At 42.4% G+C, this 23,515-nt stretch overlaps 1 protein-coding gene across 5 annotated transcripts in view; it reads left to right on the forward strand.

The window, feature by feature from the left end:
- The window catches only part of SIPA1L1 (signal induced proliferation associated 1 like 1), a 191,212-nt gene that overhangs the window by 121,789 nt on the left and 45,908 nt on the right, over positions 1 to 23,515 (forward strand). For 4 of the 5 annotated variants that reach the window (XM_061180986.1, XM_061180990.1, XM_061180989.1 and 1 more), the window contains exons 10-11: positions 4,626 to 4,895; positions 20,371 to 20,520. In XM_061180986.1, coding sequence (XP_061036969.1) covers positions 4,626 to 4,895; positions 20,371 to 20,520 — 420 coding nt within the window. The remainder of the gene's footprint in view (positions 1 to 4,625; positions 4,896 to 20,370; positions 20,521 to 23,515) is intronic. The other variant, XM_061180991.1, reaches the window with a different exon arrangement.

Raw genomic sequence — 23,515 nt, forward strand, 5'->3', positions numbered from 1 at the left:
GCAGGCCGTCATTCTGTTGAGGGCCACCAGCCTATGGGTTTGTTTTTTTAATTGAAGTATAGTTGATTTACATTGTTGTGTTAATTTCAGGTGTACAGCACAGTGATCCAGTTATGTATTTACATATATGTGTATATATTCTTTTTCAGATTCTTTTCCCTTATAGGTTATTGCAAAATATTGAATGTAGTTCCCTAAAGAAAGCAATCAAGGGCCATTCAAGAGGAAGAGCTAAAAACATGTTACCTAAAAGGACCAGATTACCTTTTAAGTAAGAATGGGTTGCAAAGTTTTTTCTTCATTTTAAAAAACAATTATTTCAAAGTGCAAAAGCATCCTACTTTAGATCTAGAAGGGCTGTGAGAAATCATCTGGTTCAAGTCTCTCATTTTTTTTAGATGAGGAACTTTGGTTCAAAGAGGCTAAGTTTTTTTTTTCCAAGCCAAAGTCACATGAATGATTAGGGACACAGCTGTCCCCAAACATCCAACTTTTCTGATTCAGGAGTCCAGGTGTTCTGATGTTCTGTTCAATATACTGCTCAGCTGATTTTTCTATCTGTATTTCTTAGTGTCTTAGGAATAAAGGAGAGAGTAGTGGGTAATAAGAAATTAAAGGAAAAAGTTAGAATGAAAAGACTGAAAAAGAGAAAGATGGAGTGACTTTTCAATTAAGTTATGGTTTTAGCTTGTCACCATGTGTCACTTTTAGCACCGAAATTGTAATTCCTTTTGAGCATAGCTCTTTAAGAATTGTTGACATTTTGTCATAGACCATTCCCGAATGAAATGCAATAGTCAGTATAAGATGAAGTTTGGGAACCTGGAGTAGAAATGTTCTTTAGTTAGTGACTAAAATAAGACTAATCTACAAGTAGACTTATTCTGTGGGTTCAAATCCTGGCTCTGCCACTTCTTCTTGACTGTGTAGTCTTTGCAGATTAATCTCTCTAGGCCTCTATTTCCCCATCTGATAAACGGGGATAATGATACTCGTACTTCAGAGAGTTAGTGTAGGGCAGCCAGATTAGTGCTGGCCCATCGTGAGCTCTAGGTGCCTGAGTTTTTGTTGTTCAACACCAGATTTTACTTGGAGTAATATAATATAAATCCTTTTATGAACTTTCATGCATGTCATTAAAAGCCAGCTTTTATCTTTGTCCTTCAGTGTACTGCCCACTTCTGGATTCCATGCATCATTCTCACAGGGATAAGTAAGGGAGCAGAAGCTAGTGGTGTCCCGCCCCGCCCCCCCACCCCCCCGCCCCGCCCCCCCCACCCCCCCCCCGCCACCGCCGGGGAAGGCAGTCAGAAGTGGCTGGATGGCAAAGGTTCAGCACTGTGGAATCTTTGCTTTTCATTCTCTGTAAATGAATCTTCTCTCCCTGCTTTGGCCTTATCGTACTTCATTCTATGATTATGGAATATGCAGAAGGTCTCTAATAATATGCTAAGGGTGGTGGGGATGAAATGTAGACTAGAGAGAAGACAAAATCTTTGGCTAATGGGATCTTTTAACCAGATTTAGTATTAAACGTTATGCAGCTTAAAAGACTCTTTCAGGGGCTTCCCTGGTGGCGTAGTGGTTGAGAATCTGCCTGCCAGTGCAAGGGACATGGGTTCGAGCCTTGGTCTGGGAAGATCCCACATGCCGCGGAGCAACTAGGCCCGTGAGCCACAATTACTGAGCCTGCACGTCTGGAGCCTGTGCTCCACAACGAGAGGCCGCGATAATGAGAGGCCTACGCACCGCGATGAAGAGTGGCCCCCACTTGCCGCAACTAGAGAAAGCCCGCGCACAGAAACGAAGACCCAACACAGCCATAAATAAATAAATAAATAAATAAAAATTTTTAAAAAAAGACTTTTTCAAAGAGTGCTTGAACTAGAAGAAAGTTTAGTAATTATCAATTACAAGTCTTTCATTTTACAAAGAAACTAAGGCCCCAAAGCTGATATTGTCTATTTGATATTACATTATTATTGTTTCTATTTTAATTATTTACTTATTCTCTACCCTGATGCAATATGGGCTTGAATCAGCCTATGAAGGTACAGAATTAAAATTCAGTGAGGGAATCTCTGTGTATGTGTGGTAGGGAAATGGGGAATGGGGGGAGGTAAATGGAAAACGTGGCCCAGGGGGAAATTTTTGAAAAGTTAATGCCCTGGAATACATGATAAAGGTCTGTACGTGTTCTGTACATGTGGTTGGTTCCTAGCAGCCAACAGAAAGGGACATGGATGATATGATCCACTGAGTTTACAAGTTAAACAGACCATTGCTGAGGAGAAGTAAAGCTAGTACTGATTTTGAGGTAGAAAGAAATTTTTCCATGCATTATTATGAATTTTTATTAATATTCCTTTGGCAAGCTACAACATTCTTGCATTTTGCATTCTTGCAACATTCTTGTATTTCCAGATCCAGAGCTCTGGATCCTGCATGATCAGAAATGAAAGACTTCAGATATACTGCAGTAACACCTGTGTTAACAACCAAAAAAGTATGGTAATGGCATATTTTTGTCAGAAATATTGATTCAAAACTAGAAATTACATCAAGGCCTAAGGTGATAATCCTTCATTTCAGAGAAAAGCATTTATTATATAAGAAGTCAATAACTGCTGAAACTAATGTCAAGTAGGCCATACAGTGTTTTGCGAACTACAGATCGTAATTCTTAAGTAGATCATGAAATCAGTTTAGGAGGTTGTACCCAATGTATTTTTTTAATGAAATGGATTAACATAGAATATAGCAGAATGGAAGCTGACAGAGGAAGAGTGTATGTGTGTGTGTATTTGTGGTTGTGCTGTATCACAGTGTAAAATGTACTTGTCACCAGGACTGTGGTCCAAAACATTTGAAAGCCATTGTCATCAAACCATTAAAAGGGGCACAGCAGCATCTTGGGCATAGGGTCAGATTAAGGTTGACCTAGGCTTTTGAAGAGTCGGAGGGAGAGGTTAAGGAAACTCCAAGCAAAGGTGCCCATTGGAGACTTGGGCTAAGACTGAGGAGGGCAAGGACCCCAGCAAATGCACATGCTCCAAAAGCAGCACTTTTCAAAACCTGTGGCTGTCATGGAGACATGGGAGAGGACGCATGGTGGGGTACATTTAAAATGTCATGAGTCATACCCTGAGATAACACGGACAAGGTCATAGAGGGGGGCCCGTTCCATTGTGTTCATTCTCCCACCAACATAAGCCCCTTCCCCAAATCAAGACCAGGCCTTCAGCTGGATGCCCTTTGGACCTACACTGTCCAGTACAGGAGCCATGAGTCACCTGTGGCTACAGAGCCATTGTAACGTGGCTGGTCCCAAGTGAGACGTGCTCTAAGTATAAAATACACTCCAAATTTACAAGAATGTAAAATGTCTCATAAATTTTTTAATACTGATTTATTGATTACATGTTGAAATGATAGCATTTTGGATATATTGAGTTAAATAAAACGTATTATTAATTCTACCTGTTTCGTTTTATTTTTGTAGTATGGCTGCTAGACATTTAAAACTTACATACGTGGCTCCTATTTGGGGCTTATATTGTATTTCTGTTGGGCAGCACTGGTCTGGACTCTCCTTATGCTATCTCTAAAGTACCTCTTAAAGGACTATTTCGTAATTACTCTTAATCTTTTCTTTCCAGATCTTCCCACCTGCTTCTCAATCTTTGAAATGTCTTTAAGAAAGAAAGTCATTTTTTCTCTTAGTGATGAAATTCAAATGCACAGTTTGAGTTAATGTTTTAGTGGGGGTAGGTTTTTTCAGTAATTTTTCTATCAATCAAGTCAATAATTGGTCGAACCTTCCTTGGTTGTTTGAGTAAAGGTAATGGAAAGTGGGTTCCTCGTTTCCTAAGTTTTGGGGGATGGAATGATGGCACAAAAAGAGGGTAAAGTGATGGAAGACATTTGTGCCTGCCATTAATTTCACTCAGACTGCTGCCTGGGGACGGCTCTGCTATGGGAGATTTCTAGCTTTCAAGGGGAAAAAAAAGGCCTGATTTCAGATTATGCTTTGTTCCCTGGTGATTTGATAATTGCTGATTTCAATAACTGGTTTTTTTTTTTTCCTCCTCCTGAGCTAAATTTGGCTCTCAGTTTGGATTTCAAGAATTCTCCCCACTTATTTTTGACTATCGGGATCCCAACAAATTCAAAACTATATACCCTTTTAGATCCTTAATCGTAAGGGAAGGATCTAAAGCTTCCCTTACATTAAGGATATAAAGCTGACTCTTTCCTCCGAGGCCCCATCTTAGGGGTCTGTTCCCACCATGCTGTCTGGGCACCTTCCCTCCCCAGGTCTCAGTGCTGACTCTGCCCCCTACTCCACCCCCATCCCCACCAGGGTGACCATAGGTCTCACTGAATTTTCAAGACTCCATATCTCAGACTCAACATTTAGGATTGAGCAAAGGAAAATACTAGTATAATACTTCCTGGGATTCTGGTTTTTGAAAGGAAAATAGTTATAGGCCTAATGATTGAAAGATGGTTTGAAACTGAGAATGAAGTGTTTGATCCATTTTAACTGTTAATGAGAATCCGTGTGGTTCCACCAACAAGAAAAAGCAATATTGATTTTTCTTCCCTCTGTGCCCTCCCCCTAGGAGTTGCTCTGAGACCTACCGCATGCCAGTGATGGAGTACAAAATGAACGAAGGGGTTTCCTACGAATTCAAGTTTCCCTTTCGAAATAATAACAAGTGGCAGAGGAATGCCAACAAGGGGCCTCATTCACCTCAAGTCCCGTCCCAGGTGCAGAGTCCCATGAGCTCGAGGCTGAATGCCGGGAAAGGAGACGGGAAGATGCCTCCTCCAGAAAGAGCCGCCAACATTCCTCGAAGCATCTCCAGTGACGGGCGCCCACTGGAGAGGCGGTGAGTGTGCCTCCCAAGCTTTTCTCTAAATCTCTGCCCCAAATTTAAATAGCACCAGGCCCATAAGCACTAGCTTTAGGTCTTCCCATATTTTACTAGAAATCAAAACTTAAAACTGAGATGCATGCACTAGTGGTTTTCAAAGCATGGCAGCATTCCAAAGCCATCAGGATAAGTGAAGACGTATTCCAGCAAAGCATTCAGCTCTGTACAATGGTATTTGGGCTTTGCTCTTTCATTTTCATGTGATATAAACAGAAATCATCACTGCACACTCAGTAGCCATATGAACTAGAACTTGGCAGACTCTTTGAGGTGACATTGACCATATCTTCATCTTTGACAGTCTTTGTCTTTTGGAGATGAGTGATACAACAGTGGCAAGAGAATGCAGGTTTTTGGTGGAGTGTCTGTGTTTGTGTCACTTTGTTAATAAAGAATTGTGAGAAGGGAAAGCCACTAGTATAGCACAAACCTATTTTTCCACTGCTCTGAACGTAAAAGAAAATAGTGGATATGTTAAAACACTCAGTCCTGAGTAAAGTAAGCAAAAGGAGAGGGATCGAGGGATCCCAGAAAGTAACAAAACGAGGTTTGCTGTTAAATTGAAAGTCACAGTGGATTCCCTCACAGGTGATAACTGGTGAACTCTTCCTTAACCAGGATGCCCTAGCACTTCTGTCTCGAATTCACTGTAAAATGCAGCACTGTGAACTAAGAACCTCGGCCAAAAATTAAACTCGATCAAGTACTCTTAAAATGTCAATACAAATGGACTACATAATTTTAAATCATTGCACTGTAAATTCAGTTACCCCAAATTACCTAGGCTAATGAAGGAGACGGTTGAACTCAGTGACCGGCTAGTGCCCTTCTAGAAGAAGCCAACTTCTTTCTGTCCATGCACTGCCCTTTCCCCACCACTGTGCTTGTCTTGATCACATCTCTAAGTGTTTTTGTGGCCCCCGCACTGCAGAGGGATCCGGAACCCTCAGAGCTGGTGGGGAGAAGTCTCTGTTCCAGGAGCTGCTATGGGTAGAAGGAAGGTCTCTGGAGCCAAAATGTGAGCCTGACTCATCTGAGCCTCAGGAACCAGGTCCAGCAAGAACAGGGCGCCAAGGAAAACAGATCCCAGCTATGCTTCAGGAGTCATTGGTTCAAGTTGAGAGCAGAGAGTTGGAGATTTTAAAAACCACACAATGATGTCTTTTATCTTAAAAGACATAAAACATTGTCACTTAACTATTTCAGAAATACTAGAATACCATGTAGAAATCGTTTAATCACAACAGACAACCAAAAAAAAACCTAGTTGTCTTTCTAAAATTCCTCATGTAATACTGGGGATTTATTTACAGAGCCTTGCTATTTATCTCAATAAAGGATTCCTCTCCCAAAGTGGCTGCATTCCCATCTGGACTCCTCTTGCTTTCATTATTTTCGAGAAGGAAAAGCATCCAAGTGGTCGCTGAATAAATTCTTTGTTCTGCACATTCCAAACTTGGCTTCCTCTGAGGTGTGTGTTAACTGGAATTCATGATTTGGCCCACATTTGGAAGGATGAACCTAGGAAACCATTGTTTAGAGAAGGACCTTTTGTTCCGCTCAATGCTATTTTCTTTCTCTCCAGGACAGTCATCAGGCTTTTATGAGTGAAATTGGATTTGTGTTATTTTCTTTATACAATAGTCCCTATAATAAACTAGCAGAATATATTTTGATTCCACGTTGAATTTAATTTCTGCAACAGAAACTAAAGCTTATTGCTGAACATACTGACCTCTGACAGTGAAAATATTTTTTGTAGCTAATTATCCTCTTACGATGCAAGCAACTTTTAGTGCTAAAGAATGCATGAACTCCATTTTTTCCAGATAGAGATCTTTGAGTTCTAGAGGTTCTTTTTGTGGGTACTTGTGTCTGCCTTTCATCGTAACTCCACGCAGAGGAAAGGGAATCCGCGTGTTCTCCCTTTAAGACTAATAATAGCCCTGTGGCTCTCCAAGCTATAAGAGGAAAGTGACAGAAGTGAGGCTGCCAATGGTTTTTTAACCTCTACTCACTTCCCTCTAAGGCTTCTTAGTTTCAGAGATCCTTGAGGACATTGGACTAGGATTTAAGATCTTACGACGGAGGGCTTGTAAAATCTAAGCTTTACATTTTCAGGTTATTTGGCTCCTCTTCATTTTGAAAGGTGTGGTAATTAGACAGCTATTCTTTCATGAAAATTTAAGAGTTCGCTGTCCTATCCCATCATTCTTAACTTTTAGTAAAGCAATATTTCTTATTTAAGTTTCAACTTTGAGTCATAAATAGAAGGTACTATTTGAGAAACTTTGTATTGCTACTGTTTGCAGAATATTTGAGTATAGAATAGACTCGTGACCTTCATCGGGAATACTTCCAGATTCCTCAGATTCATACGGTGTACCTGAGAATATAATTTCCTCCATGAAACGTAGTAAAATATAACTAAAAAATTTAAGCATTCCCTTCATAGTCTTACTGAGAACAAACCACTTTACTGTGATGTGGAAGTGAGGCCCCTGGCTGGGCGCACCTCCACCATCTGACTCTCCCCTTCATACCAGCCCTGCCCTGGGTGCCATTTGCATTTGTACCTGGGCCATCTAGAGAGTGTGATATGGACCGTTCAGATGAATCACAAATAGTCAAAACAAATGCCCAGGTCTGCCATTCCTTGAATCTTGCCTTACCAATAGTGGCATGAGCCTGATACTGAGACTAAAGGATAGTCCCTCGGTATCCGCGAAGATTGGTTCCAGAGCCCTCCATGGATACCAAAATCTGCACCTGCTCAAGTCCCGTAGTTGACCCTCACGTCTTCGGATTCAACCAATTGCAGATCGTAAACATAGTAGTGTATGTATTGAAAAAATCCCCATAGAAGTGAACCCACGCAGTTCAAACCCATGTTGTTCAAGGGTCAGCTGTATTGCCTTTACATGGTTGGTTTGTTCCATTTATTTTTCTCCTCCAGTTTAGGCAAGTTGTGTTTAACTGTAGAGACACCAGCTGTATTTAAGCTTAAGTTAGCAGCCGCCTCAAGCCTACTCTGCACGTGCTACACAAATCTGCCTACTTCATTCACCATGGTTGGACCCAGCACGGTTCATTTTAGATGAAAACTGAATATACTGCTTGTAGAAACTTAATCTACTGCTTGTAGAAGCATAGATTTTCTTAAATTGTGTGCAAGATCCCAGAGTTAAAGGCCATTAGAAATAATTTTTTAAAAAAATACTTGTGGAACAGATTATCCTTTTTCCTTTAGTACCAAGGTCACGATTTTTGACACACTAAAAGGTGTTGGTATTTGGAGTTTCTAACAAGAATTATTTCACTGAATTGTGCTCTCTGTACATTGTTAAGAGAAACTGATGCAGTAAGAACAGATGGCGCATTTGCCATCTAAGTAGAAAAAAGTCTGATTTGATTGGGTTTAAATACAGGAGCTTTATGCTCTCTAGGTGGCCTTTCAAGTACAGAATTTTATGGTATTTGTGGGAGTAGTTCTTATTGACAGAATTAATGTTTAACAAAAATAGGTAATATGATGCAATCACTCTTCTGGCCTCAAATTTTTTTTTTTTTTTTTAATTATTGATTTTCTTTTATCTCTTAAATTTTATTTATTTATTTATGGCTGTGTTGGGTCTTCGTTTCTGTGCTAGGGCTTTCTCCAGTTGTGGCAAGTGTGGGCCACTCTTCATCGCAGTGCGCGGGCCTCTCACTATCGCGGCCTCTCTCGTTGCGGAGCACAGGCTCCAGACGCGCAGGCTCAGTAATTGTGGCTCACGGGCCCAGCCGCTCCGCGGCATGTGGGATCTTCCCAGACCAGGGCTCAAACCTGTGTCCCCTGCATTGGCAGGCGGATTCTTAACCACTGCGCCACCAGGGAAGCCCTGGCCTCAAATTTATCTAGAGTGTAAGGGTAGGACTGAAATAAAAATAGCTGGCTAGGGCTTCCCTGGTGGCGCAGTGGTTAAGAATCTGCCTGCCAATGCAGGGGACACGGGTTTGGGCCCTGGTCCAGGAAGATCCCACATGCGGCAGAGCAACTAAGCCTGCGTGCCACAACTTCTGAGCCCGCGTACCAGAGCCCGTGCTCCGCAACAAAAAAAGCCACTGCATTGAGAAGCCCGCACACCGCAACAAAGAATAGCCCCCATTTGCCACAACTAGAGAAAGCCCGTGCACAGCAACGAAGACCCAACACAGCCATAAATGAATAAATAAATATATAAATAAATAAATAAGTAAGTAAGTAAATAGCTGGCTATAGTACATTGAACTTAACACATTACTGTGTTTGAACATAATGTGGGATCAGTAATAAAACCCTGATCTGGGTTAATATGTTCAGAAAAACTTAACTATTTCAGAGGCTTTGCATAAACAACAGGCATGTTGGCACACAAAGGAATTTTCCTTTCTCTTTTTTGTAGATGAAATATTTCCAGGCTTTATATAAATATTTAATGTCAGATCTTACTGAACCATTGATAGTTTTGCATTTTACCTGGATACCATACTGTTCCCCTTTCCTTGCTGTATTTGGCGCTCAGCACCTGGATGGAGTGTTGGTTCCTTTACGGAGTTACAGCTGGCTACACTTGCAGCCTCCCTAACGCCGCCCTCCTCTGCAGACACAGCTGCACCATACAGAGCATGAAGATTGTGCTGGAGGATACTGTTGAAACAAACGAAAAGAGTTCTCTCAGCATAATTAGTCGCGTGTCCATTCTTTTTTTGGGGGGGGGGCCGTGCCGTGTTGCATGCAGGATCCTTTTTTTTTTTTTTTTTAATTTATTTATTTATTTATTTTTGGCTGTGTTGGGTCTTCGTTTCTGTGCGAGGGCTTTCTCTAGTTGCGGCAAACGGGGGCCACTCTTCATCGCGGTGCGCGGGCCTCTCACTATCGCGGCCTCTCTTGTTGCGGAGCAGAGGCTCCAGACGCGCAGGCTCAGTAGTTGTGGCTCGTGGGCCTAGTTGTTCCACGGCACGTGGGATCTTCCCAGACCAGGGCTCGAACCCGTGTCCCCTGCATTGGCAGGCGGATTGTCAACCACTGCGCCGCCAGGGAAGCCCCATGCAGGATCTTTTAACCACTGAACTTCCAGAGAAGTCCCTCAATCTTTATTTTCAAGGAAATGTTTTCTAGGTTTATTTCGAACAGATTCTGTGTTAATAATCCTCACGGTGTCATTTTCTGTTTTCAGACAAAGCCAGCACGCATTTATTGTTTACTCTTCCTTTGTTTGGAATATTAGCTGTGGCTAGAAGTTGCATGACTTGTTCTTTCATGTACTACCCTCCTGGACCATAGTTGTTTGAGTTGACATGAGGACCTTGACTCATGGAATTCTTGAGTTTCATTGGGGTTGCTCGGACTGCATCCCCATTGACTGCTGTATTTGCTGGATGTTGTGGGCTTCAGCGTATCCGGTACCATTTGCCATTCCCTCCTCCTTCAAACTCCTCTTCCTTATCTTCCAAAACTTTCCTCCTGATTTTTTTTTTTTTTTTTTTTTTGGTCAGTTCTTTGCATTTGTCTTATCCCCCCCCCAAATGCTGTGTCCCCCATGACTCCTTCCTCATTTTTCTTTTAATCCCCTACTGTGCAATATCTCTGAATAGTTTATTTGTTTTAGTAACCTCAGCCATCATCTGTATGTGGGCAGTTCCTGGATAGTACACATTTGGTCTTGACCTCTTCTTTACTTTTCATATTCATATGCTTGTCTTCCTACTGAATATCTGCACTTGAATGTCACACCAGTGTCCCAGACTCACCAGTCCAAACTGACTTCAGCCATACTCCTGCCCGTCCTCCACCTCTTCCTTCTCACGTGTTGCCCATCTTGGTGAAGGGCTTTGCATTCTGCCCAGGTAGCCAGAGCAGAACTAGAATTCATAATTACCCTCCTGCACCCTCATCCCCATCTCCACACCCATTTAGTTATCAAGTTCTACCCTTCGGTTGAGTCCCTCATGTAAGCATCCTCCTTGTCATTGCCTTAGGGGCTCTCATTTCACACTAAGATTTTTCTGGCCGGAACCTCCCACTTTCTCCCTGTCCGCGCTGCATACTGCACGGGACGACCTAATACAAAGGGAATTGCTCCATCAGGCCCTGCCTTTCATCTTAGCCTTCCGCACAGCCTTCAGTATCAAGTTCACCTCCCACTGTGGATTTACTGACTTGGCTTTGTCTTTCCCAGGCTCTAGGCTTGTAAGTGACTCTCTGCTGCCAGGTTTTCTCTTGATAACCTTTATACCTTCCGCTTGATCTGCCTTCTACCCCATCCTTCAGCAGCTTAACAGCTGCTGGTATTTTTTTTTTTTTTTTTTTTTTTGCGAGGGCTTTCTCTAGTTGTGGCAAGTGGGGGCCACTCTTCATCACGGTGCGCGGGCCTCTCACCATCACGGCCTCACTTGTGGCAGAGCACAGGCTCCAGACGCGCAGGCTCAGTAGTTGTGGCTCATGGGCCTAGTTGCTCCGCGGCACGTGGGATCCTCCCAGACCAGGGCCCGAACCCACGTCCCCTGCATTGGCAGGCAGATTCTCAACCACTGCGCCACCAGGGAAGCCCCAGCTGCTGGTATTTTAACACCAAGCCCAAGCCTCACCTTCTCTGAGACGTCTCCTACCATCTCTGCCTTCATTGCCCATCCTGGGAATTTTCATATTGCTGCCTGTCTGCTTCCTTCACAGAATTTATTATACTTCATTTTAATCTTATTGGTCCATTTTTCCAATTTAAGGTAGCCTGTCTTATTCATCATCGTATCCCAAGGACCAACCACTGATTCTGGCATTTTAATAGGCTTGCAGTGAATTTTTTTAAAACTTCATTAGTTAAACCAGTAAGCAAAAAAACTTAAAGAAGTAGGAACAGAAGTAAATCAATTTGGGAGAAAATAAATCAGTTGTTTTTTTTTTTTTCTTTTTTTTACTGTTGTAAAATATACATAACATAAAACTTACCATTTGGACCACAGTTCTGTGGCATTATGTATGTTTCCATCGTTGTGCAACCACCACCAACATCCATCTCCAGAACTGAAACTCTGTGTCCATTAAATAATAACTCCCCCTCTCCCCAGCTCCTGGCTGTTACCTTTCTACTTTCTGTCTCTGTGAATTTGACTATTCTTGGTACCTCACATAAATAGAAACTTTATGTAAGTGGAATCATACAATATTTGTCCTTTTGTGACTAGTTTATTTCACGTCAGTGTAATGTATTCAAGGTTCATTCATGTTGTAGCATATGTCCAGTTTTCCTTCTTGCTTATTAGCTCAAGCTGCTATAACAAAATACCATAGATTCAGTGACTTAAACAATGGACATTTACTTCTTACAGTCCTGGAGTCTGGGAATTCCAAGATCAAGGTTCCAGGACATGTGGTTCTTGGTGAGGACCCTCTTCCTGACTTGTAGAAAGCGCCTTCTTGCTGTGTCCTCACACAGCAGAGAGCTCTGGTTTCTTCCTCGTCTTATAAGGGCGCTAATCCCATCATGGGGTCTCCACCCTTATGACCTTATCTTAACCTAATTACTTCCCAAAGTGGCATTACATTGGGGGTTAGGACTTCAAGATATGAATTTGGGGATAGGGGGAGTCATTAAGTCCATAACCTTTCCCTTTTTTAAGACTGAATAGTATTCCATTGTATGTATGTACCACATTTTGTTATCCATTCATCCATCAATGGACAGTCAGGTAAATCAGTTTATTTTTGTAAAATTAAATGACACATAAAAGTGAAACATGCTTTAATCCGATAAAGCTATAGAATTGAAGCTTAGATTTAAGTAGAATTCTTTGCTTTTTGTTGACTAAGTTTAGAATACTCCTATTTTAAAAGTATATTGTGGGTAAAGCTGTCTAAAATTCAAAGTGAAAAGTAAGTTGTTCTTGATTGAATTTCCTCTAATTGGTTTCAGTTAGGTTGAAACTGAATTATGGCATTTTATTTGTCAGCCAAGTTAAGGTAGAAAAGCAGAGGGCTGTACTTGACTTAAACTTACCGAGCTCTTAAGCCTCTTTTTCCCCAACTCTTCAAAGGAGTAAGTGTACTCTGGCATCTACATTGGGGTCAGAGTTTAGATAATTTGCAAGTTCACACTTTTAGATTAGAGAACAAAGGTGTGTCCTTTTTAAGCATTCAGGAAATGGGCACAGTGGCCTGAGCCTGGCACACCTCCCAGTTCCCTTTCTTTTATAAACTCTAGAGTGAGCCAGGGAATGAGACCAGGGTGCTCCCATGTGGTCCCCAGCTTAGGCTCTTGAATTGCTTCATCGTTCCTTGGGCCTTGAAAGTAGCTGCTTTGCACTCCACCCAGGGAAATGTTCCAGGGGACTCCTCCTTGCAGAGCCACCAGTGTTTTACTGTAACCCGCCCAGAAACTCCCAGATGTGCCAGGAGTGCAGGCTCTGCCGTCCAGGGGCCTTGACTTGCATCCTGGCCCCACCCCTTGGGAGTGATGTGATGGTGGGAAGTTCCTGATCCCCTCTACACTTCAGCATCGCCAGGAATCAAACAGGCCACTAGCCCCACCTCTCAGAGTCAGCATGATGATTAACTAAGGTAATATAGTTACTCTGTGTTCAACCCAAGCTCTTAGGACAGGCCTGGCACACGGTAAGGCTTAGAAAATGGTAGTCCCTGTTTGTCTTTGGTGTCATTTTGTAGATGCTCTTCTACACACAGCTACGTGGAAGTCAAAGAGAGCTAGTTGCAGTGGGGTACTTAGGGATATGGGTAGAGCTGGCCAGACTGGACTGACGAGTCAGTTTGCAGCCTAATGCAGGTCACGCATGTGGTGAGTCAGTGTGTTTCCAAGGAGCAAGTTGTGCTGTCTTCAGCGCCAGCGTCCTGGTTAACCTCGGTGAGACGGAGAGGCCGAGTTCAGGAGGGCTGCTTTGCTGGGAACAGTCATGGTGAGCAGGTGTAGGAAATACTGCAAAAACCATCCATTGAATTAGAATAGACTGAGAGGTGATCTTGTAGAAAGCGATCGTGTTATGGGAAGAGAATGAGGTGGCAGCTGGGCACATCGTTCTGCGTGTCAGTAAGGAGCTGTCCTCCTCCGTGCATCCAGCAGCAGGGTCTTGCCCTCTTAGCCCTTTTTTTAAGGGAGTGCTGCATTAGGACCACCCAGGGAGGCCTGGCCTGGTCCCACCTTATGGGAAGGGTCTAAAGGCCCACAGTGGCCCTGGGGCTTCCTCCAAAAGCACCCCCTTGTCCACCCCCCAACACCTGACACGGGGAAGGCCTTCCCAGAAGCCAGATCTACTATGGGTCCTGCTGTAGCCCTCCCCTCATGGAGAAGGCAACAGGAGTCTTAGGCCCTTTTTTTTTTTTTTTTTTGGATGACCACAACAAAAGGAACAGTGATTGCAATTACCAAACACGAAACACACTCATGCTATGTCATAATATTGACATTCAGTCCAGTAATCCTCCACTGTAACAGCTCCTTTACTTTGCAGTGAAAATTGATTTGTATATTCTTTGCCTCTGAGTCCTTGATTTTTTTTTTTTAATTCAAACAGAAAGTCACAAAAATTATAATCATCCTCATCAGTTCACTCAGTCCCATGTAATTAATTTTTTTTTTCATCTTGATCTTTTGTTAGCACTTTTATGAGCTCATCAGTTTTTCATTAGAGTTCTGAAAATGCTTATTCATTCAGTTCAGCAGTACAGTCAGTTACCAGAAACCTGTACTTGTCAGAGTCTTTTCCATGAATTCCTTGAAGATGAAACCCTTTTATAGGAACATATTTGCAAAAGCATCACAGTACACCCAGAACTGTCTGTAAATGACAAAAGACTTAAAAATGACCATGGTTAAAGATTTGATGAAAGTTCATAATAATGCAATTGACAAGGAAATTTAGTTATTTCTGAGATATACATATTAAAGTAATAACTAGAATTGTGACTTATAACATTATACCAGAACATATAAGATTTTTAGAAATTTCATGTAATGTCTGAAACATTTATATGAACATATTTCCATACAAATAACCCAATGAAAGTTTAGTATTAGTTGTTTTGTTTGTTTTTTTTTTAATACTGCAGGCTCTTATTAGTCATCAATTTTATACACATCAGTGTATACAAGTCTTAGGCCCTTTGCCTGATGAGGGCACATCAGCCATATGGACACGTTTATCATTAGGAATTTAAATAATTCTCAGGGGTAAAAAGGGATATCCCGCTGCCTTATATTTGAAACCACTGACATTTTTCTTTGAGATTTGTTGATTGCACAACACATGCGTAAACGTGTGTGAATGCGTGATAGTGAGACAGGTGAGCTACCTAGACCCACGCCCACAGTCAGCAGTGTGGAGTCTCCCTGGAAGCCTCTTGTGCAGAGCCCGGGACAGTGAGTGGTGTGACCGAGGTCTCCTTCCACCCGTGGAGCTCCCTCCGTATGGTGACAGGGTGGCCGTCTGGGACCCACCTATCATTGAAGTGCTTGCCGGGAAAAGTGGGTTTAGTCTCCTTTTTACCTGCAGGAACGATTGTCGTGAAATAATGAGATTGGCAGAGTGTCCTTGGGGGTGGTCAGCAGAGTTGAATTGATCTCTTCACCCGAGTGTGTATGTGTGTCTCTGGCCACTGGGCTCTCGCCTGGTGACTCGTATCACCAGAGGGCTTGCTGGACACTGCTTCAGGCCACATGAAGATGGCCCTGGACCATTTGCTCTGGACCCACCTCTTTAGGATCTGCAGGCTCCTTTTAAGGAGCGACCACCAATACACAAGGAGGGATGGCAGGGGAGGTGGTTGACTCACATACCGCGGCCCTGCTAGCAAGTTCACTGCTGTCTCCCCACCAGTCCCCACTCCTGGGGAGAATCGGAATCCAGCCTGATTAAATAGCCTAGAGTCTCCCAATCTCTGGCTTTCGGTTTGACTCTTCTAGTTTCCCATTATATTTAGAAAATGACAAATGACGATGGCAGCTGAATGGCACCTACGCCAAGCTCTGTTCAGAGTCCCTTGTGTGAGTTTTCTCAGTTAATCCACCCAACAGCCCAGTAAGTTGGTGGCTCTTTCCCCCTTTTACAGATAAGGATGCCCGGGGATTGAGAGATGAAATCGTTTGTGCAGAGTCCTGGCTGGTTAGTGGTGGAGCTGAAATTAGCACCAAGGCCACCAGACTGCGGAGCCCCTACCTTAGCCACCATACTGCAGGGATGAAGCCTACCACCATATATAGATGGTGCTCAAGTAATACTTGCCAGATGAACGCATGCGTGTTTGTATGCTAAGGGGGCCCAGCCACGTGCGCTGCCGTCAGGGCCAGCTTCAGGTGTGTAGCCTGTGTAGCTGCACAGGGCCACACGCTTAGCAGGGTTCAGTGTTCTGCTTGAAATTTGTAATACGTTTGAACAAGGAGACCCAGAGTTTCATGTTGCACAGAGTCCCACAAATGATGTAGCTGGTCCTGTCTGCAATCCATTTTAATGTTCTCTTCTGTAGAGTCACCCTTAGATATAAAATTGACTCTTCTCAAGAGGCACCCATGATGTGTGCCAGGCTGTGAACCTCCAACAGCTTGCCAGCAGCTGGGAGATGATGATCCGTTATCTCGGTGTGATGAGTTGCTGTATTTCCCTAACTATGCAAGAGTTATTCTTTGTTGTAAATTGAGCTTGTCACAGGAGGTTCATCAGAACAGGACTTCCATGGTCCAGTCGGAATAGCTGATAGGGATTGTATGGTCAGAAAGCCAGGAATGGCTCTGGTTCACAAAGTTAGGAAGAGATGAAACAACAGGGGGGTGGGGTGATTGAATTTGAATACAACTTGTTCGAACTCTAGTCTGGATACAGCACCCAAATGACATTACCTTGAGTCATTTTAGAGAATTTTTTTAAAACAATTCTTGAAGAATCCTGGTTGATAAGCATTGCTAAAGACAGACTTTGACTGGATCCTATTCCCTGGGTGAATAGTGTTTTAATTGCTAAGTTGTGGTAAAATGCTGTGCTTAATTATGGACTCGGATATCTAATTCGTCAGTCATTGCTGCTATTTGAAATCCTCTCTGTTGTTCTTGCCGTCATTCCGCTGTCTGCACTTGAGTTACAGAGGGCCTTATCTCCTTGGACACATCCAAGCAGTGCTGTCACTTTGGAGTAAAAAGCAGGAAACAGAGGCATAATTAAACCCATACATAAATACTCAGGAAAGAAAAATTTAGCATCAATTACTCAGATACTGAGAGTTCCTTATCCATAAATTGATGTCACAGTCTCAAGAGATCAATTTAATAAGAGTCTATCAATGTTAACATCGTATGTGTAGTTCTGTGAGTTGAGTCATGGGAAGGGTATGGTGGGGGGCAGGGGTTATTTTATTAGAAATCTGGGGGTTTTTTGGCACTCTCTTCTCTCTTTTATCCTGACGTGAGGAGGCTTCTGGAAAAATGAAGAACTGATATTGATCTTGGACCATCTCTTCCTAATCCATCCCATTCAACTCTTTGTTTTCATTGCAGTGAAATGTGCTGCATATAAATGGAAAGCTGACATTGAGTGCAGTCCTGCAGACTATGGGAGTATTGTCTGTCGAGCTGATGATCATGACTTTTTCAATTGCTGTATTCTTTGTACAGTCCAAAAACCCTGGTGTTTTATTTCTGCAGAGGGAAGTCATAGCCCTAGAGAACATTTAAGATCGGTTACTTTAAAAACATTTAGTTATTTCTCAGCTAAATTGATAAAAGTGGAGGGAAGAGAATCTACTGAAATTAAGGCCAAAAGATTTTTAGACATTTCCTTTCTGACAGTGACCATAGCATTCTTGAAGAAGATTATTTCTTATATTCCACAGACTCTAAAGATCTCACAGCAAGTGAAAGATGTATTCATCTTAGTCCTCTAAACCTATTTGGGCATTAACATCCAGATGCCCGGGCTCATTAAGACTGAGAGAAAGTAGAAAGATCTGGGTTTATCTCAAAAGAGAAGAAAAGACTTGTGATCCATTAAGGTAGAGTAGGGGGGAGGTCAGAGATTCAAGAGGTTAGCGTGCTGGCTTTCCATGTGAGCCAATGCGGGGGTTATTCTTTTTCAAAGTGGCAAGACAACAACCAGCCCAACTTCCAGAAATGATCAGCCGCAGCCTCTGGCAGAAGTAGACAGCCAGTGCCAGGCAGGTGGGTACCTTCCACTCCCTGACCTAGATCTGTTCTCAAATAATATTTGTGAGATGGTATCAAATTCAGAGTATTTGGAAAGAATAGTAAGTCATCAGAATAAGGGCTAATTCTGAATTTTTTTTGCGTACCATACATACATCTAGAGTCATAAAAACATTTGGGTGGCATTTCCATCAGTTGCTGTATGTGTGTTCTGTGTGTGTGGACAGCCTGAAAACAAAGCCACTATTGAGTTATATAAATTCAGAAAAGGCATTGGAATGAATGCTGGCCTTCTGGAAATGCTATTTTTTCACTTTGGGATAGCTCCAGCAACCAAATAGAATTTTCTGATACATTTGCCAAATAAAAGAGCTGAGGTTGAGAACTAGCATGAGATATTTTAGCTTAATGTACGTTTTGGAGAGCAGGGTAAGAAAAGCAAGCTCTAAATATAAATACAAAAGTTACATCTTGACTTTGGCTATGGAATCATGTTGTCACTTCTTCATAGATGCAAAAACATTTTAACATTCACCGTGAATATAATTTCACTGGCTATTACTTGTTTACCCCAAAGAGAGCTAAAAAGTCATCAGGCGCCCAGACGTGGCATTGGCCCCAACCCCGTTCACATTTCTGCTGCCGTCTCCTTTCTTTCCATCTTTCTGTAACACCTCCTCCTCTTCGCAGTAAGAAAATCAAAGCAGCTGCAAAATGAACTGTTTTTGAAGTTTCTCTGTATTAGGTGCATCTAAAAGCCAAACAAACTCTTAAAGCAGAAAGGAGTGACTCATGCCACTCCTTAATCCTTACCTAGTTTTCTTTGTGACCTACTCCTCCCATTCTTCCCCCACTCCAGTCCCCTTCCAATTGCTTCACAATAAGCAGTGAGAAGTTTGGGAGGTGTTTTAATAGAAAAGAAGGGATAACAGAATCACAGCTGATAACAGGTTTGTCGCTGAGGAAAGAACTGGGGCTCCCAAGTCAGATCTGCCACGTGGGCATAGGCGGATTTGGGGGGGGGGTCATATTTTTCGGTGCCTGTCCTTATTCTTTTTCTGATAGAAAATCTTCTCGGCGTGATTTTATTATGCCTTCTGTCAATTTCTGTACCTGAAGCCCCATCCTGCCCTGCTTCAGAAGGTACGTAGGTTCGCTGTAAAAAACTGCCATGTTTCAGTGAATCAGGTTCAGTCCCAAGGCTTCAAAACTTTGGCTTCAGTGTAAGACTCTATGTGCAAAATCGTCTGACCCTGCAGACCCCTTGCAAACTGTCTTATTAAGCACAGAAAACCCAGCCTTCTGTAGGGGGCAGAGTACAGTGGACTCAGAATCAAGAAGCCTGGCTTATTGAAAAAGTGACTTTGATTCCCCTCCCTCAGCTATAAAATGGAAATGACCTGCCCTGCTACAAGAGCCAGTGATCTGTGCCAGCATTCACTTCGGAAATAAAATATCATTGTTATCAAGATTTAGCTGACGTCTCATCACAGTCTTCAGCCTCACTTGTTAATATCCAGCAGTTGCCCCAATGCCTATTTGAGTGGAGACGGTAGAGGGCAGAAAATCACGTCTCTCCTAACTCCAAAGCTCTGGTTTCTGCGTCGAGCCAGTCCACAGGGTGAGGGATCCCTAATTTTAGAAAGAGATGTATTGTGGGCTACGTGGAGCACATCTCTGCTGTGTTATTATATAAACTCAGTCATTTCAGTGAAACTCAACAACTGCAGTTCTAGGCATGTTTCCATGGAAGTTTTTATATGGTGATGCTACTATCAACCAAATGTATACACACTAAATAGCAATATCTGAATATTCATTCCAGACTTTGAGTAATAAAATTGGAAAACAAAGAAGCATACAAAGAATGTACCGGTCTCACTGTGGTCATATACTCTGAGAGAGCCAGTGGGGAAATTGGAATTAATTGCCATGTTAATGTCACTGGGGCTCATTTATACTTTGTGCTGCCATACTACGAAATTGCATGAACAGTGCAGCCCTTGAATTCTGGCAGCTTTTGGAAACATACATGTTTTCTTTTTTTCCCCTATTATTTTTTCACGCCCCCACCCCCTTCAAGGCCGTTTTCCAGCTGTCCCCTTAGGGAGTAGTTTTATGGGGAAGTTTCTTTTCTGGGCTTCCAGCTGGCTTTATTTTTATTATCTCCACGAAGTGGCCGCGTTTGTCGCATCTGTATGTTATCCATCATGCATTGCCTTGGGATTTTCCCTTTGAATCGTTGACTTCACGTTTTTGGTTTGCACACACAGGCTGTCTCCTGGTTCAGACATCTATGTGACGGTCTCATCCATGGCTTTAGCAAGATCCCAGCCATGTCGCAACTCCCCGAGCAATCTGTCTTCATCCAGCGAGACTGGCTCTGGCGGGGGCACTTACAGGCAAAAGTCCATGCCCGAAGGGTAGGTATGCCGGAGTTGGCATCGCTGTCTCTCATATGTAATTTCAGACGTGTAAAAGAACTTCCATTCAGCCAGACTGGATCAGTTCACAAAAGAGCAAAAGGGAAAATAGAGTTAATACTCCAGATTAAAAAATGTTCTCATGGCTGGTTCAAACCACTTCTTAGGAAGTTTATCATTCTTTAGTCTCTAAGGACTCAATGGCAAAGAAATCAGATTATATCAGTTCCTCCATTATATGTATTGTCTAGTTTCATAGTACAGATTTTGCCACTTCTTAAAATTTCCTCCAAAGTGAACTCACTAGTATACTGCTTTGCACTGGGTGGAGTTTGTATTGATGGTAAAGTAGGGGAAATGTTCATCATATCCAAAGCTAAAAGGGATTTTTCTCACACTTTAGAAATCGGTGATTTCAGCCTGTGGATTGTTTGGGAGTTTTTCTCCCCATCTTTTTTGAAAACACTAAACACCCAAAAGTAACTGTTTGCTTCCGACCAGACTCACAAAGCAAAAAGCTAAGTGTACATGATTGAAGAGGCTACTAAAAGGTAAAAAAATTGGAATGTCTGAAGCTGGGAAGTAATTAGCAGCAAAACATCGCATGACACACATAAGCTGGCTTTGCTCAGAGGGAGAGTAAAAGAACCATCACCAGCTTCCTGCTGGGATACCTCTGGCGAACTTGATAAAGAACTTGAAACCACTGGAAAATCAAAAATGGGGTGTTTAAAAAAAGGATGTTTCTATGCCAAGTTTTCCCCGAATTATTTTTAACAAATGCACATGATTTGTTTACTTTCTTGAGATTTTACCATATCACAAAATAATTATGCTTATGAGAACACTTTCTTAATGGGTATTTTTTATCCTATAGTATTTTGTTGGTTTTTACAGCTAAGTATAATTTTATTCATGTTTTTGCTAAATGTTTATGTTAGCAGAAAGTAAGTAACAAAAACCACTATAAAATATACTTCCCACCCCACCACCAAGGATTCCCTTGGTAGCGTATCTAAAATGCACATTTCTTATTTTAATTACTTCAGTGACAATTAGTAAAAAAAATTCTAGCTCTTATTTATGAGCCCCTGCAAGAAGTTTTATGAATTAAGTATTATTATTATCCCACACCACAAGCCCAACTAATTATTTCTCTTTTTTTTTTAAACATCTTTATTGGAGTATAATTGCTTTACAATGGTGTGTTAGTTTCTGCTTTATAACAAAGTGAATCAGCTATACATATACATATATCCCCATATCTCTTCCCCCTTGCTATTTCTTGTTTTAATTAGTAGATTTTAAATGGCCTGGTTTGACTTCAAAAGTAAGAATTCACTGCAACTTCAGTGTTAATACAGCAATAAAATATAAATGAGCTAACAGCCACAACAAAATCATTGTTTGCTTCTTCTGTCCATTTTGGTATACACTCTCAAGGCATGCCAAAATGTAATTTGCAACATTAATTTTTGGTGAATATTAATGTTAGAAACGTGGTTCCCAGTGTTCGTGCTACACTATTTTTTTTTTAATGCAGTGATAATTATTTGACTTGATATTTGATACTAAACCTGCCATAGGTGGTATTGAGCGTCTCCCCCATTGCTTTTGAGGTTACCTGGTGATTATTTACTATACCGTATAACATCAGTTTTACCTGGGGTGAAACTTTACAAGAAGATGCTGGTACAGTGTTTTCCTTTAGATCCCAAGCAATTGTCTGTATCAGTGATGCAAGAGACATTGGTGTTCACTGTCTGATTCACATGCCTTACTCATGGGCCAGGTTTGATCCTAAAGTTCACACTTATCAAGGGAACAATCGTTACATCTACTCTATAACTTAGCCCAGTAAAAATAAATAGGTACAGGGTGACAGTGAAGCAGGAGTGTATGGAGTCTGCTGCAAACTCATTAATGTGAAACTTGGAAAAGCTCCAAAGTGTGAGGTAGTAACAGCAGGTCCGTACACACTGATCGTCCATAAATGTAATCCGTCCCTTGTTGCCCTCCCGGTGCTTCAGCGGGCTCAGTGTCTGCTTGTACGTGGTGTGTGCTGCCCGCTTCCTGGTGTAAGGATGTTGAGACCATCCAAATCAGTTGAGAGGCGCAGTTTCACAGGCTGGTTAATAAAACCTGCTCTACTTGAGTGAAGGCGGAAAAGGCACCTGCACCAGTTTAGGATGGGAATGAGAGAGAGTTAAAAAGCAACACTGATGAAAAGACATAGGGTCTGTTCTACCATCCTTGAGATGTGTTTTGGGGCCACATACTCTGAGGAATGTTGACGAGGCAGGGCACGTTCAGAGGGAAGGATGGACTGGGCAGATGCGGAGTTGGAGGTCGTGGTGTAAGAATCGTAACCGCGGATGTGCAGCCCGCAGGTGGGCATTGTGGAGGCAAGGAGGCCGCGATGGCTTTCTCCTCGCACTCTTAGACGAGGGATTAAACTTGTCTCTGACGGCAACTGAGCTCAATAAGTGAAAGTTATAGAGAAGGAGTTTCTAGCCCATTATGAGGAAGGTATTTCGAAGCTGTCAGCCTGCCCTGGAGAGCAATGGACTGTCTCACGAGGTAGAAGTTCTTGGTCACTGAACGCGTTTCATGTATCAGCCAAATGATTACTTAAAAACTCCTTTGGGCTTCCCTGGTGGCGCAGTGGTTGGGAGTCTGCCTGCCAATGCAGGGGACACGGGTTCGAGCCCTGGTCTGGGAAGATCGCACATGCCGCGGAGCAACTTAGGCCCGTGAGCCACACCTACTGAGCCTGCGCGTCTGGAGCCTGTGCTCCGCAACAAGAGAGGCCGCGATAGTGAGAGGCCCGCGCACCGCGATGAAGAGTGGCCCCCGCTTGCCGCAACTGGAGAAAGCCCTCGCACAGAAACGAAGACCCAACACAGCCATAAATAAATAAATAAATAAATAAATAAATTTTTAAATAAAAATAAATAAATAAAATATTTTTTAAAACTCCTTCAAGTCTGAACCG

The sequence above is a fragment of the Eubalaena glacialis genome, chromosome 2 (genome assembly GCF_028564815.1).
Source record: "Eubalaena glacialis isolate mEubGla1 chromosome 2, mEubGla1.1.hap2.+ XY, whole genome shotgun sequence".
Lineage (NCBI taxonomy): Eukaryota > Metazoa > Chordata > Mammalia > Artiodactyla > Balaenidae > Eubalaena > Eubalaena glacialis.